This window comes from Scophthalmus maximus, chromosome 7 (genome assembly GCF_022379125.1).
Source record: "Scophthalmus maximus strain ysfricsl-2021 chromosome 7, ASM2237912v1, whole genome shotgun sequence".
In the NCBI taxonomy this organism is placed as follows: domain Eukaryota; kingdom Metazoa; phylum Chordata; class Actinopteri; order Pleuronectiformes; family Scophthalmidae; genus Scophthalmus; species Scophthalmus maximus.
Genome location: NC_061521.1, coordinates 7,694,388 through 7,711,170, shown reverse-complemented (window position 1 = coordinate 7,711,170; position 16,783 = coordinate 7,694,388). Strand labels below are relative to the sequence as shown.

The window sequence follows — 16,783 nt, the reverse complement described above, 5'->3', positions numbered from 1 at the left end:
AGAGAGAGCGTCCCTCCGAAGAGAGAGAGCGTCCCCTCCGAAGAGAGAGAGCGTCCCCTCCGAAGAGAGAGAGCGTCGAGAGCGTCCCTCCGAAGAGATAGAGCGTCCCTCCGAAGAGAGAGAGCGTCGAGAGCGTCCCTCCGAAGAGATAGAGCGTCCCTCCGAAGAGAGAGAGCGTCCCCTCCGAAGAGAGAGCGTCGAGAGCGTCCCTCCGAAGAGATAGAGCGTCCCTCCGAAGAGATAGAGCGTCCCTCCGAAGAGATAGAGCGTCCCTCCGAAGAGATAGAGCGTCCCTCCGAAGAGAGAGAGCGTCCCCTCCGAAGAGAGAGAGCGTCCCCTCCGAAGAGAGAGAGCGTAGAGAGCGTCCCTCCGAAGAGAGAGAGCGTCCCTCCGAAGAGATAGAGCGTCCCTCCGAAGAGAGAGAGCGTCCCCTCCGAAGAGAGAGAGCGTAGAGAGCGTCCCTCCGAAGAGAGAGAGCGTCCCTCCGAAGAGATAGAGCGTCCCTCCGAAGAGATAGAGCGTCCCCTCCGAAGAGAGAGAGCGTCCCCTCCGAAGAGAGAGAGCGTAGAGAGCGTCCCTCCGAAGAGAGAGAGCGTCCCTCCGAAGAGAGAGAGCGTCCCCTCCGAAGAGAGAGAGCGTCCCCTCCGAAGAGAGAGAGCGTAGAGAGCGTCCCTCCGAAGAGAGAGAGCGTCCCTCCGAAGAGATAGAGCGTCCCTCCGAAGAGAGAGAGCGTCCCCTCCGAAGAGAGAGAGCGTCCCCTCCGAAGAGAGAGAGCGTAGAGAGCGTCCCTCCGAAGAGAGAGAGCGTCCCTCCGAAGAGATAGAGCGTCCCTCCGAAGAGAGAGAGCGTCCCCTCCGAAGAGAGAGAGCGTCGAGAGCGTCCCTCCGAAGAGAGAGAGCGTCCCTCCGAAGAGAGAGAGCGTCCCTCCGAAGAGAGAGAGCGTCCCTCCGAAGAGAGAGAGCGTCCCCTCCGAAGAGAGAGAGCGTCGAGAGCGTCCCTCCGAAGAGATAGAGCGTCCCTCCGAAGAGAGAGAGCGTCCCTCCGAAGAGAGAGAGCGTCCCTCCGAAGAGAGAGAGCGTCCCTCCGAAGAGAGAGAGCGTCCCTCCGAAGAGAGAGAGCGTCCCTCCGAAGAGAGAGAGCGTCCACTCCGAAGAGAGAGAGCGTCGAGAGCGTCCCTCCGAAGAGATAGAGCGTCCCTCCGAAGAGAGAGAGCGTCCCTCCGAAGAGAGAGAGCGTCGAGAGCGTCCCTCCGAAGAGATAGAGCGTCCCTCCGAAGAGAGAGAGCGTCCCCTCCGAAGAGAGAGAGCGTCCCTCCGAAGAGAGAGAGCGTCCCTCCGAAGAGAGAGAGCGTCCCCTCCGAAGAGAGAGAGCGTCCCTCCGAAGAGAGAGAGCGTCCCTCCGAAGAGAGAGAGCGTCCCTCCGAAGAGAGAGAGCGTCCCCTCCGAAGAGAGAGAGCGTCGAGAGCGTCCCTCCGAAGAGAGAGAGCGTCCCTCCGAAGAGAGAGAGCGTCGAGAGCGTCCCTCCGAAGAGATAGAGCGTCCCTCCGAAGAGAGAGAGCGTCCCCTCCGAAGAGAGAGCGTCGAGAGCGTCCCTCCGAAGAGATAGAGCGTCCCTCCGAAGAGATAGAGCGTCCCTCCGAAGAGATAGAGCGTCCCTCCGAAGAGAGAGAGCGTCCCCTCCGAAGAGAGAGAGCGTCCCCTCCGAAGAGAGAGAGCGTAGAGAGCGTCCCTCCGAAGAGAGAGAGCGTCCCTCCGAAGAGATAGAGCGTCCCTCCGAAGAGAGAGAGCGTCCCCTCCGAAGAGAGAGAGCGTAGAGAGCGTCCCTCCGAAGAGAGAGAGCGTCCCTCCGAAGAGATAGAGCGTCCCTCCGAAGAGATAGAGCGTCCCTCCGAAGAGAGAGAGCGTCCCTCCGAAGAGAGAGAGCGTAGAGAGCGTCCCTCCGAAGAGAGAGAGCGTCCCTCCGAAGAGAGAGAGCGTCCCCTCCGAAGAGAGAGAGCGTCCCCTCCGAAGAGAGAGAGCGTAGAGAGCGTCCCTCCGAAGAGAGAGAGCGTCCCTCCGAAGAGAGAGAGCGTAGAGAGCGTCCCTCCGAAGAGAGAGAGCGTCCCTCCGAAGAGAGAGAGCGTCCCCTCCGAAGAGAGAGAGCGTCCCCTCCGAAGAGAGAGAGCGTCCCGCCGAAGAGATAGAGCGTCCCTCCGAAGAGATAGAGCGTCCCTCCGAAGAGAGAGAGCGTCCCCTCCGAAGAGAGAGAGCGTCCCCTCCGAAGAGAGAGAGCGTAGAGAGCGTCCCTCCGAAGAGAGAGAGCGTCCCTCCGAAGAGATAGAGCGTCCCTCCGAAGAGAGAGAGCGTCCCCTCCGAAGAGAGAGAGCGTCGAGAGCGTCCCTCCGAAGAGAGAGAGCGTCCCTCCGAAGAGAGAGAGCGTCCCTCCGAAGAGATAGAGCGTCCCTCCGAAGAGAGAGAGCGTCCCCTCCGCAGTGGGGCTTGATCAGGTTCACGGTTTCCCACAAATAAAAATGTTCTATTTTTTTTTAATCGTTATGCAACGGATTTTGGCCATGTTGGGGTTTTTACGCGAGTCACCGTGTTCTCGCAGAAACAGTGTGGAAAAAAATTGGAATGGTCCTGACCTTTGACCTCAGCCTGATAATCAGATTGAATCATTGATTCTTTTTGCCATTTAACTGTTCCAATATTTCATACATTTTATGGAGCTATCTACACTGAAAATGATACCTGCGTGATAAATCTGGCCTACTATGCTCTGATTGGTTTCTCCAACTGGTGGAAGTTGCTTTCAGTGGTAACAACTTTGCCAGACTTGATTGAATTTGCCAAACAAATCTGAGAACTTGACAGTTGGGAAAAGTGGAGAATACATATATTGAATTCTTTGAGTCATGCAACGTTGTGCTCCACTTCAGTACCAGTCGTTCTTCAGAGAGGTAAACGTCAAAGAATTGTATGTTTATCTCTGACTGTTGTCTGTAGCATCCCGGTCAACTGCTTGATTTAAAAACTGTGCGACGACCAGCGGGACGTGAGCAACGCTGTTGTGTAGATCTTCACTAACCTGTTAACAAATTGAGTGTTCTGTAAAGTGAAGTAGTGGAATCCAAAGTTCCCTTGTTAAGGTTTTACTGCGGTTTCATGAACAAAGAGCAGTGTGACCTGTTATGTGTCACTCGCCAGAGGTTGGCAAAAAATCGCGTTCCCATTCCCGAATTGAATCGACTCCGATTGGATTAAACTGAGCCGAGTCTTTTTCAAACGCGGCTCTCTGTCGTAATGCACAACTATTTGGGGGGGCTCCTGGAATGGGAAGGTTTTGACCTAGTTGAAGCAGATTTCTTTTGTCTTGCTCCACTCCCCGATTAAATGGTAACACCCCCCAGCTGCCAGAGAGCGCGCTCTCGTGCCCAAGTCTCCCGTAAAAATCCCCCTTATATCAGCTCAGCGTAGCTTTCATCGTGCGTATATGGAGACCCTTAATGGCTCGTGTTGGCAGTGGGGTTTTTTTTTTATGGATCAAAATGCGATCCGTAAAAAAGTTGTCCAAATAGTGATCTGCACGCCTGAGGGCGTTAAGGCCTCTGGCTCCTGACTGGAAACACCTAAAGTATTCCGGCAGCGCGGCACAGCGAGACCAGCAAAACCTGAAAACAGAGAGTCTGAGTTGTGAGCAGAGTGGGAGCTCTAGATACACGGGCTGTTGTCATATCTCGGGTGTTTCCCGTCTCTGAATTACAGTAGCACAGTCCTGATGGCAGCCTATTGGAATGGATCCTGCTTGACAGTAGAGTTGTGTTGTATCCTGTCGTTTTGGGAGAGCCGCAAAAGTATTCGACGTAGCGTAGATTATGGATCTTGGTTAGATTGGTTAAAGTTACCGTTGATATTCTAAATAGGAATGTAGAGCCAGCTCGGTTTAGCACCAACACTCGACTTGATGAAGGGTTTCATTATGCTTAAGGAAACACTGTGAAACTGCATTTTCTAGATCCAAATTATTCACCGTCTCTCCGGTGATTGACTCATCGTTCACCGCAGCATTTGGCATCGGCCCATCTCTGCTTTTTCCGCGTCGTTTCTGAAGCTTCCTCCTCTCGGTCAGGTCCGTCAGGTGACTCAGCTGCTGCCGGTGCGGCAGTTCATTAGACCTCGTCTCTGCCCACCTTACACATTTAAAATGACACTGATCTAGTTCAAGAGAGGCCAGAGGGGGACATTCATTTTGTGTTTGTCCTCTTGCCCCCATCCTGATCTGTTAAAGGCGGCACTTTCAAATTGGATCAAATGAAGTCGGCGGGTTTCAATCGTATGCTTCTTACAGTCGTTGCTCGAGCGGTAAGTGCAGCCCTGCTGCAGGATCACAGCGGAGCAGCATTGCAGTGTTTTTTCCCCTCCTCAGCCTGTGAAAACACAGGGGGGGGCCACCGCAGCAACACTGAGAAATACGAGTGTTCGGGCTTTTTGAGAAATAAAACACATTCAGAGTGGGATTAAGAAATCCATCTGTTTATAATTAGGGAAACAAACTGACGTGCTCTGTGTGTGTGTTTGTGTGTGTAGGCGGGCACTGTGAGGGACTCCATGGCCAAGTCACTGTACAGCGCACTGTTTGACTGGATCGTGTTCAGGACCAACCACGCCCTGCTGAACAACAAGGACCTGGAGGACACTTCAAAGGTGGGAATGGGAATACACACACACACACACACACACACACACACACACACACACACACACACACACACACACATGTTTACAGACATGTCACGTACTCACATACGGGATCTGACACTCGGACAAAGATGTTACTAATAGTCACTTACTTAGGTGCATTACCATCCGGCCGTTTTAATGCACATTTGAGTGGAAACTCTTAATCTATCGTAATATAATCTTAATATAATGGGGGGGAAAAAGGTTTTACGCTTAGGAGAGGTGGAAAAAGTTGTTGTATATCACAAAAGTTAAATTCCACTAAGCGCAAAGGTTGATTTAGTGAATAAATGAGGACATAAAGAAATCTCATGAATTCAAAGCAGCTCCATTGGAAACAAAAGTTTACATTGCCAAAGCAAGAGTGAAAAAAACAACAAATACAAATACCAATGTACTTACAATAGCAGTGAACTAGTTATTTATATGTGGACCTATATTTATATGTACACAGGTGGGTAAAGATAAATTAAGATAACATATATAGCTGTAAACATTGCAATGGAAAATTTAGGATAGAAAATAAGTGTTAGGAATAAATAAGGACTGTGTAGAAACTGTGTGTTTAAATAGTAGAGTCTATATACATCGCAAATGTTCAGTGCAGGACAGGTTTCTCTCTCTCCCTCTCTCTCTCCCTCTCTATTTGTCCCTCTCTCTCTCTCTCTCTCTCTGTCTGGGTCTTTTTACTCCCGGAGGCTGGAAATGTTGTCATATGAAATACCACTGTGTGTGTGCATACGTGTGTGTGCATACGTGTGTGTGCATACTTGTGTGTTGGAGTGGCAGCTGGCTAGTCCTACCCAGTAGGGGCATCTAAAGGATTAGAAAACTGATCTGTGCGTGCGTGCGTGTGCGCGCGTGACAGGAACATTTGTGCAGATGGCATCAAGTTCCCCTCAGCTCAGTTTACTCCCTGTGGCCCTCTTCTGCCCCAGTGCAGAGTGTCTGTGTCTGTGTGTGTGTGTGTGTGTGTGTGTGTGTGTGTGTGTGTGTGTGTGTGTGTGTGTGTGTGTGTGTGTGTGTGTGTGTGTGTGTGTGTGTGTGTGTGTGTGTGTGTGTGTGTGTGTGTGTTGACGTCACCACCCCTGTGTGTTTGTCAAGGGGATGCTCTTTCTGTCAAGGTCGTTGTTCTGATGTGCACATAACGGCTTATACATGCACCGTGTGTTCTTGTGCTGTGTGTTTTTATGCAAGAATAAAAAAGATTGCCCTTCAGAGAGAAATAAAACACTGCTGAGTATACTCAAGCTAAATTGGACGCAGCCTTCACAGTCCATTTCATAATTAAAGGCCTTCTTTGCCTCCTTCAGACCGTGCATGTTAATGTGATATATGATGACGTGAATCTTACCGACAGCCAGAGGGCAACAGGGCCGCTGAGGCTGTGCAGAATGGGATAAAGAAAAGGAACACATTAAAATTAAAGATGACAAAGAATCATTCATTTTCACTGATGCTTGCAATGTTGCCAGAGGACGTTTTCAATCTTTTGTTCCCACGATGTTTGTGATAATTCATAGAAAATAAACTATGTTCTGGCTTTTTCCACAGATCCTCTCCATAGGCGTCCTAGACATCTTTGGTTTCGAGGATTATGAGAACAACAGCTTTGAACAGTTCTGCATCAACTTCGCCAACGAACGGCTCCAGCACTACTTCAACCAACACATCTTCAAACTAGAACAGGTACAGTGGTAGTGCTCTGTTTCCTTTCCTTTCCTTTCCTTTCCTCTCCATCCAAACAATGGTTATTGTGTGGCCGCTGATAACGAATCATTGCCTTCTGTGTTTTTACATCCACTGTGACGATGTCAATACACTGTGTCTTGGTGTGTAACAGCGTCAGTTCATGCTCTGGCGTCACATAATTGTGGCTGCTACGCATTCTTAAAAATGCCCTAATGTTTGATTTCCCTGATGGAGAAAAGAATTGGTGCTCGTGGCTTCCTTTTCAGACCGAGGACTTTTGTAGTTCTCCTCCACATGCGTCATACTGGGGGAAATGAAAGCTCTGATTGCCGTACAATGGTGTTTAGCACGCGGTGGGAGGAGCTGCTCTCGTAATGCTGTGCATTTTTTCCGAGACGTTTGATATGACAATGTCAACAACCTACAATACTGTGCAAGTGTTCGGCGTAAAAGGTTTGAAATATGTGTAGTGTAGCCCCATGTCATCTCCCCTTTTCATACTGATGTCATTTGGGCTGAAGAGTTACTTCAGCGGTAGATCTCAGATGTGTGTGGTGGACTGCGAGCAGTAGCCATAGGGCCCAATTCTCCACGACTGTGAACGAGCGATTCTGCTCCTTCTGCCTTTATCGAAACGCTGAGCTGATCTTTAGACTCACCTCGTGAACTTATTACGTACAGTTTGTATCTGTTCCCGGATATTGTAAGCTATGTGCATCACTTCAGCAAAAATAAGGTTAAATGGGCCGTGGCTTTGTGTGATGATCTGCACTTCCGTTCACTCTCACCTCTGTGAGGCCACCTGAGAACCAGCTCCCTGTTTTGAAATCCTGCATTTTGTAAAGAGCCCACCTCAGCCTCCACCTCCCCTATGGTTCCCTAATCTTTTGTCCTGCTTGTTTGATGTTTTCTTTCCTACTTTTATCCAGCGCCGGAGCTTTATCTTGCTCTTGTCTTAGCCTGGTATTATTTTTTCTCAGTCAGCCTCAAGGTATACATATGTGTGTGTGTGTGTGTGTGTGTGTGTGTGTGTGTGTGTGTGTGTGTGTGTGTGTGTGTGTGTGTGTGTGTGTGTGTGTGTGTGTGTGTGTGTGTGTGTGTGTGTGTGTGTGTGTGTGTGTGTGTGTGTGTGTGTGTGTGTAACATCCCTTAGACAATTTTGTCAGACAAAAAGTCTTTCTACATCATTTTTCACATATGCCACAGTACCTCCCAAGACCGTCAAACAGACTCTGATGTGTTAAATTGATGCAATTCCCCTCTAAGTGCAACCAGTGGTAATGTGTACGATCACCGAGGCCTGCTTCCTTGACAGTGGAGCAACTTTACTAGAGGGATGCTGGAAATTAAAATGAAATGAGCTAAGGAAGAGCATTGGAAGGTGATTTGACTGCCTGCTTCGCTGTTCAGACAATGTTCTTCTGCTCGTCTCGGTTGTTTTCTCTTGAACAAACTGCTTTGTTTTCCAGAAAGTATCTCTCCATGCGATCTTAAACAGAGATCCCGCTATATTTCCGTGAAGACACCATATTGCACAATGAAATTACAAATGTAGACCCTTCACGAAATATAACAAAAAAAGAATACCAAAAGAACACCGCTCGTGACTTCTGAGGACCTCACAATATTACCTTTTTTTTATCTTCATTAGGGGAAGGTAACAACTCTTTAATTTCATCATCTAGTGCAACGGCTGGAACCAGGACTTGTGGGCATAATAGTCTCCTAGTAAGCCTGACACCACCTCATATTCATTTTCCTGTGCAAGGAGCTGACTGGGCAAAGGAAAAGCCTTAGGTCCAAGCTGCCTTGGTTTAACCCTCTGCTCTCTCCCAGCTTTTCTGGGTGGTCTGATATAGGTTCCCTGCTTTTGACTTTCCAATTTTCACAAGTTCTTGTGACTTATTCTTGCTTCATATTAAAATAATTAAACCAAAATGTAATGAAAATTGAGAGAGCCACTGGCCGCCGCATCTGCATGGGCGACCAGCACCATGGTAACACGTCAGAAGCAAGATGTGTGACACAACTGAATCGGTGTCTCTCCATCCAGCTCTGTGAACAACAAAGCTCACCTCATTCTGTGGTGGTACCTTTTCCACGGAACAGAGAGGCGGAATAAACATTCCTGCCTTGAACGGACTGTGTGAAAGGGTATTCAGCTTTGTTGTGCTATGGAAAAACAGAAAAGCTACCAAAGTTATATCAGAATTAATTCTTTTCGTTTTAATCGCCAAAAATGCATTCAACCTTCACCTCTTCATGCCTGCTGAAGTGCATATAGTTTAGCGTATTCTAGGAACTATGTCATTATCAAGAGTCCTCTGCGACACTCAACCTCCCTTAGTTACTCACAGCTCATTCAGAGTGATCTATACATTTTTGCCCAACCCACAATCTACGACTGTAATTACATCATGGATATAAGAAAACATACACTTTAATGTCAGTGTGTTGGCTGTAAGCTGCACACTTCGCGACACACGACCCTTTATCCTTCAGCTCAGTGCCAGTCTAGCATTGTCAGACCTGTAACGCATGACAGCAACCAGTCTGTGCACGTCGAACATTCCCCTGTACGAGTACTTAGTGGTCGACAGCCCCCCCCCCCCCCCCTTACAATACAGTGCAAAACGCTGTTATTGTTATTGCTGTTAAGTTGGCGCACACGTCCGTTGACGCTAGAGGTCAGGGAAAAGTGCTGCGTGACCAGAACAGGCTGTCAGGCGAGGTTAAAGTGCAGGAGTCACGCGGCGCTGGACGTTTTTTCTGACAGTTCAGTGCTACTAGCAATTTTTTTTTGTTTTTGTTTTTTTTGTTCACGCTCCATGCCTCTGAACAGCCTTGCTCTCCCATCTTTTTATTTCATTTCTTCGCCATTGCTCTCACGATCACAGCTATGCTGATAAGAGAGACGTCAGCTCCGGCATCATAGCCACCGCCACCACCAACCGCTTCCACTCTAAAGGACCATTACTGAAGCACTAATCCCTGACCAGCCATATTATGTATTCATTATGCTCATTTATTCAGATAGCAACTGCCAAACCGCTTGATATTCTGTGCGCGTGTTTTATCATTTTTTTTCACCTCATCCATAGAGGGAGAGAGGGAGACATCCGTTGGGGGGGGGATAATGAATCTCATTCAGTTGGACTGTGTCACAGTGGCTGTCACTCCTCGTCTCGCTCGCGCCGAAACCCTGATAGGTCATGGCAACTCAGCAGGCGGGCCCGTCGCTGAAGGCCAATGGCGCGGGGGGGGGGGGAGCAGCGTTTCAGTGAACGAGTGCAGCAAGCATCGGTGGAGATCACAAGCTGCCGATCCGCCCGCGCTAATGGTGCCGTTATCTGTTCTTGACAGTCAGCCCTCAGGCCCTAAACACACTCACACACACACACACACACACACACAGACTGCAGGGTGTAACGTGTACAACCAAACCGGTTGTGTTTCTGCCATTGAATGATTGACAGTAAAGCACTCCGGGGCCAATGCCTTTGTTTTTGTTGCACACTGAATGTAAAGTATTTTGGTTTGACACGAAAAGACGAAAACAAGTGCAATAGTTCAGAATTTCAGCTTTTCTCTTCCGGTGTTTACGTCGCGATGTGTTTCTGAATTTCTGCTCATGGTTAGAGCCTGTGTTTGTTGTTAGAGCGGATAAACCAACATGAGGATCGGCGTGTTTCCATTCAGGAGTCTAGACACCAGAAGGGAAGGGGGAAATCAATCGGCTCTTCTGTATAAACAATTCCAACAACGTGGAATAGGAATGGAAAGAAAAGGACTTGCAGCAGACATTGAACGACGGCGACATTGGTTGATGACAGAGACATTTGTGAGAGCTGTTGGAGACGTCACACCGACCTCCACAGGGTGTCGGTGAAGGCATCGCAATCCACCGCATCTCAGCAAACCTTTGAGAAATTGTTTGGAAATAGTGGACCTGTACAATAAAGCGATGCCAGCAGGCGACAGGTCGGGGGATGAGCTCCGTCCCAACGTTTGCTTTGATAGCTGCAGTGTATGCTCAAGTTCACTTTCAAAAAGATCAACATTTTATATTTATTGGAAAAATTAGATACTGACTCCATAGCTCCTTTACAGTCTATAAGAGTTTAACAGTTATCCCAGCGTCGCAGGTGCTCCTTGATGGATAGCTCCGTTTGATTGGCCGTTTTACCTGGAGGTTTGTTCCTCTGTTACGTTCGGCTAATAAGTGTCAAAGTGCTGATGTGACGCCCGCCCTCACAGGGGCGATGCCCGACGGTGTTTTTCAGCGGAGTCGACGTTTATTTTCCTTCAGTCACTGGGGTCCTCCAAGATCCTTGGCTCTCCGCCGCTCACGGGTTTATTTGACAAGACAACAGTTGAGGTGGAGTTGAGCTCCGGGGGCCTCCTCCGAGGCAGGTTGGCAGAGCTTCCTAATCGAGGATGGCCAGATCTCTACTGATTCGTGTTTGTTTGGAGAAAGCCGTGCGGTTCACGCTGCGGGGCCCCCCCTGCCCTCACTTTGACGTCATTGGGAGAGAAAGGCTCTCCGCAACTTGTCTGTTGCCACTGTGTTACGCCTTTAACCTGCTGACCTCAGATAGCCCAGCAGTCAGTTGCCTTAGAAGATGCAGAAACGTTCCCAGCTTGCCAAATTAAACTGTAATCATTACACAGTAGGTTTTACCTACTAAAACTGAAGGTCATAAAACCTCCTCCATGTTAGTGGATGGGACACGGACCAAACTAAAGTCAAAGTAGACATTAAATGAATGTTTCTCAAAGACAGTTTCTCTTTTAGGTAGTTAATATGGCAGGGCTGTATGTTCAGTTTCCCATTAAGTTTGGTTTTAATTAGTTATTTGATGCTATATATCATGAATCATCATGATTGACAGCTGAGACACACTCTTAATTCCACGAAAGGCCTCACATGCTCTCACATGAATGTGCATGAGCCTGGACTGGACAGAGAAGCCCACACCACGACACACACTGAGGCAGTGTGACTGCTCAGTGCGCTATTACGCCACTACTTCTTTACATAGAAAATAGTCGGCTGCTGAATTTCTGTTTAAAATCTCGTGTGTGTATAACTTTAGCTATGTTTTTTTGGAGCTGTCAAAGACGTTGTGTGGTCTCCAGGACTCCAAGCAGAAATCAAAATCAATGATTTTCTCTTTTTTTCTTGTGGAAAAGCATACCGCTGCTTTTTGTTAGTCTGCCAGATTTAGAAAAAAGGTGATTTCATCTTTCTATCGGGGGATTTTCCCCTTCGCGTTCCTCTGCCCCCCCCCCCCCGCCTTCAGCCAATCAGGTGTTCTTATCAGCACTGTGTGTTTACCTCCAAAGCAGCAGCCAAAGCTAATAGGACTGCAGCAGCTACAGCCCTCAGCTGGAGGAGTGTGTGTGTGTGTGTGTGTGTGTGTGTGTGTGTGTGTGTGTGTGTGAGGACTCTTCACTCCTGTATTTACTCTCAACATGCCCGACGGTGCTCAATTTCTCTTCTGTGTGAGTATGGTATATGAAAAGTGAGAGAACACATGACAGCCGACGCCTTAGGCAAACACTATCGTATTCAACGCGTGAGATATGATAAAAACATGTGGCCAGGTTAACCGTTCCTCCTTCCTCACTAGGCGCTGCAGACCTCGTCATACTGATGAAGTAGCAGTTAATTATTCATACCTTATAAAAGCAAAGTGGACCAGATTTTTCCAAATACTTCATACTTATTCCAAATCACACAGCCTAGCTCACTCCTTGACATGTTTTTCATTAGTCACGCTGGTCGACGGAGCCCCAGTCGCCCACATACAGATCATGTTGGATGAGAACACAACGTGTGGGGTTTCTTTTATCTGCCTTTGTCAGTTTCTGTGTCTCTTTCTCCTGGTGCTTTTCAAACCACCATTTCTTGCTCCAGCACCCGTCATCGCTACACCGCTCCTCCTGACTGCTCAATGAAAACACACTCTGCTGTCATAACAAAAAGAGACGGACGCTCAGGGAGGGGAAAAAGACAAAGGAGAGAAGGAATACAGAGATAACACGAGAGATGGAGAATTACACACACGACCTCCCTCACTTTCACACCGGGGCGTCGGGCCAAACACGCCTCAGGCCAGTCCAACGCTGCGTTACACAGCAGAGTTTTAGGACCTTTATTACTCACAGATTGGTTTTTGATCTCGGCGCTTTACATCTGTGGTTGTCTATTCTATGCCCCGATATCTGTCTGTTTTTTTTATTTATTTGCCAAGGCCTAATATTTTTGTCTCACTTTCAAAGCTGGTCCACCTCTTAAATCACATATGGTAACTTATGCTTAACCTCCAACCTGCTTTGGAGCAGGTTAAGTGCATGTTAGCGAATCAAAACCTGTCTACAGCATAAACTGCTGACCAATCAGGTGACTGGAAAACTAGTATCGTCATTCCTACTCGATCCTGACAGGGACAAAAGAGTTTTACAGTAAAGCGGAAAAACAACACAGAGCAATAGATATTATACATGAGTGGAATCGTGTCTCTGTTTCAGACTTTACCTGTGTCCACTCTGGTTTTAAAAGAAAATGTCTAATAAATGGAGGGAGAGTTTATCACACTAAATTCATACAAAGGCTAATTTGTATTATAGCTTAGGTCTCATCACATATTGACTTCTTCGCTCCTCTGCTTCAGCAGAAACAGTCTGACATCACTTCAGCTTCCCTTCATAATAGTTTGATCATCGTCAGACAAAAGTATTCACTCAGCAGTAAACTTGATAAAATTTCTTGTGCTTATTTACAGTATATTATTCAAGCCCTATTCAAGCGAAAAATGGCGACTTACACGGAGGTCGGGTCCACCTCATGTAATTACATTCGACTCATTCAAAGTGATTATACATATGTGAACACATAGTTCAATGGACAATATATTACATTTCTGTGAATAAGTTCTTCTAAATATGACACCCTGTAGCTTTAAGCTGACTTTAAATAGCCACGTGGTTTCTTTTCTATTGTAGCTTTGATTGTATTTGATCAAAATGATTTATTCCACTGTGAGGGTGGGGGGGGGGGCTCAGGAGAGACCTCCTACATGTGACCTCAACCAAATTGCCTGCTGGTATCAGTGTTTCTTCTCGGATTGTCGTAAGAATTTATTCACGGTCCGCACGATGTCGTTTGCAATTAACCACTCCTCCTCTACATGAACGCGCTCGTAGCTGGACGTGAAAACCCGGGGTAAACTGAGACAGCTGATATCCAGCTTCGTAGTACAGGTTGTCGTTACGGACGATGTTAGGTTTACTGTAGTTAAGCCAGATGACGAAAACATATCCTGGGAATGTTGAATTTGCTTCGTAGTCCAGGCGCCTGAAGTGTCTGACACTTAATGATGAGACTCAAAGTTCAAAGTCTCGCATTCATTCTACTGTTTGACTGAAGCGTAACTGCACCGCTGTTTGTGCATGCGTCACATACTGAGGCACAGCTCTGTTGCGACTCTGTGTGCGGAAAATATGTATGCGTATGTCATAAGACAGCCGGTGAGTTTGTGTCTGTCTTCTCTTCCGACGACCCAACACGTCCTCGCAAACTCTCTCGCAAGACACAACAACGCTGGCCGGACGAACTGAGTCAGACAATCGCTGTCAGAGTTGCTGATGAGAGCTAAACAAAAGCTGAACTTATGCAACATTTGTTTTGTTTTTTACAGCCCTGTTTGTGTTGCTGCTGGATATGCTCCGAGCTCAGAACCAGACCAAACGTTGCCACGTGCTCTGAATGCCTTGACAGTTATCCAGCAGCCTAAAAGAGAGGAGGAGATGTCACATGTTTACAATGATTCTCCAGTCGCTGCTTTGAATACTTTACTTCCGTCTCACGATAGTAATTGTGGAGAATGCGTTCCAAATGACTGTCAAAATGTTTTCATATTTTGTTTTATTTATTGCCATAATGCGAGCTCAAAAGCACATGCACACTCTCATAGATACATACTTACGGGTGCCAACACGGCACCGACAAATAGATGTAGTATGTACATATTTTCACACAAGCTATTTTCATTTCATGTATGAACAGTAGACACACACACACACACACACACACACACAGTCCTACAGCTGGGTTTATTTTAGAGTTGGTCCCAATCATTTTACACATTCCTTGTGCGCGAGGGTTGTTGTGTGACCGCCCGCAGCCCGGGGTACACTTACAGTGAACTCATTTCTAAGAAAGTGTCGTCTTACTCTTCTCACCTCTGCATACCTGGCCAACCTCTGCTTGGCATGGGAGTTCCTGTCGGACGGTTTGTTTTGAAACGCTCCAGAAACTGTCGGATGCAGTTCCCGCTCTCCTGACATCAGAAAGGATTTAGAACTCCGACAGGACGGTCGTTTGAGCACTAACTTTTTTAAAGGTGACGATGTGGTTGGCCATGAAACTGGGGATGAATGTTTATAGTTCTCAGAGGATGATCCACATGATCTGGATTTCCCCCTGAACTTTTCTTCTGATGCTGTTTTTTGTTTCTTGATTTTGGAGGGGCCCTATTCGAAGTTCCAGAGAAGCTATTTAAAAACCACCCACTTGTTTTTCTTAGTTTATGACCTCATACTTTTGTGGTTTAGTCAATAGTTTGTTGCACTCTCTTCTGTTCCCTCTCTCTCTTTCCTTTCTGCTGTAAAGCTCTTTGTGATTTCTCTTTTGCGGCGCACTGAATAAGTAAAGCTTGGCCACTTTTGACTATAGCGCCGATACCATGACAGCGTGGTATGATACATTTGATAGGGAAAATCTGAATTCTTCTCATAGCTCTGACAGCAGGGGTCCATTTGATTCTTTTTAAAGGAGGAGATAAACCAACACATTCGCTCTCCCAGCTCAATGAACACATTCATAGGTTTATATGGATCAAAAAGAGACCGTGGGCTCTATTTTAAAGATCTAAAGCGCACGGTGCTTTCAGGGTGTATCCAAATCCACTTTTGTTAGTTAAGCAGCAGAAAAAAAGGTTGTTGCAGCGGTCTCATGTGCAGTGTCTCCCATTTTATCGTGGGCGTGTTTCGGGGCATAGCACGCAATACACCAAGCAATGTGCCATCAGCCACAACAGACAGGTGTCATTGCACTTTGGTGGATCCCTGTTGTGAGGGAAAACCTTCCAGGTAGTTAGTTATAGAGGACACTGCTCCGCAGTTTGACTTCCTACGCGAGCAAACCATCAGAGACTTTGGTTCAAAAGCACGATCGCTTTCGGATAGCAATGCCCCCACAACGTGCCTGACCGCGGCTCATTTTGAGACCATGTGCGCTCAGACGGGCACAAGGAGCAATGGCTATGTGAACATTGTGGGCACTGGATGGGGAAATGACAACTGTGTCAGTCCGAAGCACAAGACAGGACGTCGCCCTTGGCCCTGCCCTGCGATGGGTGTAAGATGGGCTCCTTGAGTGGAATAGAACACCCAACTCTGCAGCTGCTGAAGAAGGGGGGAGGTATAGGCCATTACTGTACTTGAGAGGATTATTATCTGCCCAGTTAAGATCACCAGTAGGCTGGTGTGATTCAACCTATGAAGATAAATGGAAGACATGCCGTAGAATTTTCCCATCTGGATGCACAGTCGGTTCTGGGTTCTCTCAACAGGATGAAAGGAATATTTCAGTAACAGAAATTGATACTGATGAGGTTCTATCTCTCTCTCTCACTTACATTAGGCACCCATTATGAATCATACCTATGCTATGTCCTATGCTCGATGTTGTGCTGTTAAAATAATGTAATATAAAGATACATTTAATTCATATTACACTTTTCCAACTAATTAGAGTTAATAACCTGTTAATTGTAGTTAACAGTTAGTTAGCAATTCTAAGATGAACTCATGTGAAGTGAATGCGTTCTCTATTTCCAAAAATATAAAACCTCATAAATAATTTAGAAATTATAACATTTAAATGAAAAAAAATATATTTAAATAGAAAAGGTATAACGAATTAAAAACACCATGAAATAGTTAACTGTAATAAAAGTAATATTTAATAACAGAGACAAGACTATAAAAAGTTGTTAAAAAAAGAATTTGGCCTTTCTTTTTTTTTGGAACCACTTTTCTTCAGCACGACCAGGACAACATTTTCATTCAAGATAAAACAGTGTAAAAGGCCTTAAAAAAGGTTTAAGGATATATACTGATGTGAATATTTGACATAATCCAAAAAGGGCAGATTGCCATAACACTAACTTAGTACATTGCTACTGGAAGGGCTCTAAGAATAGCCCAATTAGCAGCTTCTAATAGGAGAACGTAAAGAGCACCGTAACAACAAAAGACTGCCATAAGCACTTTAATCATTTTTGTTATTGATTTACCTGACACAT

The 16,783-nt window shown here is 46.7% G+C and overlaps 1 protein-coding gene across 14 annotated transcripts in view; it reads left to right on the top strand.

Moving 5' to 3' along the window:
* LOC118314679 (unconventional myosin-IXAa-like) overlaps positions 1–16,783 on the top strand; it is a 138,706-nt gene that overhangs the window by 84,855 nt on the left and 37,068 nt on the right. For all 14 annotated transcript variants that reach the window (XM_047333550.1, XM_047333557.1, XM_047333549.1 and 11 more), the window contains 2 exons: positions 4,566–4,682; positions 6,273–6,407. In XM_047333550.1, the coding sequence (XP_047189506.1) occupies positions 4,566–4,682; positions 6,273–6,407 (252 nt within the window). The remainder of the gene's footprint in view (positions 1–4,565; positions 4,683–6,272; positions 6,408–16,783) is intronic.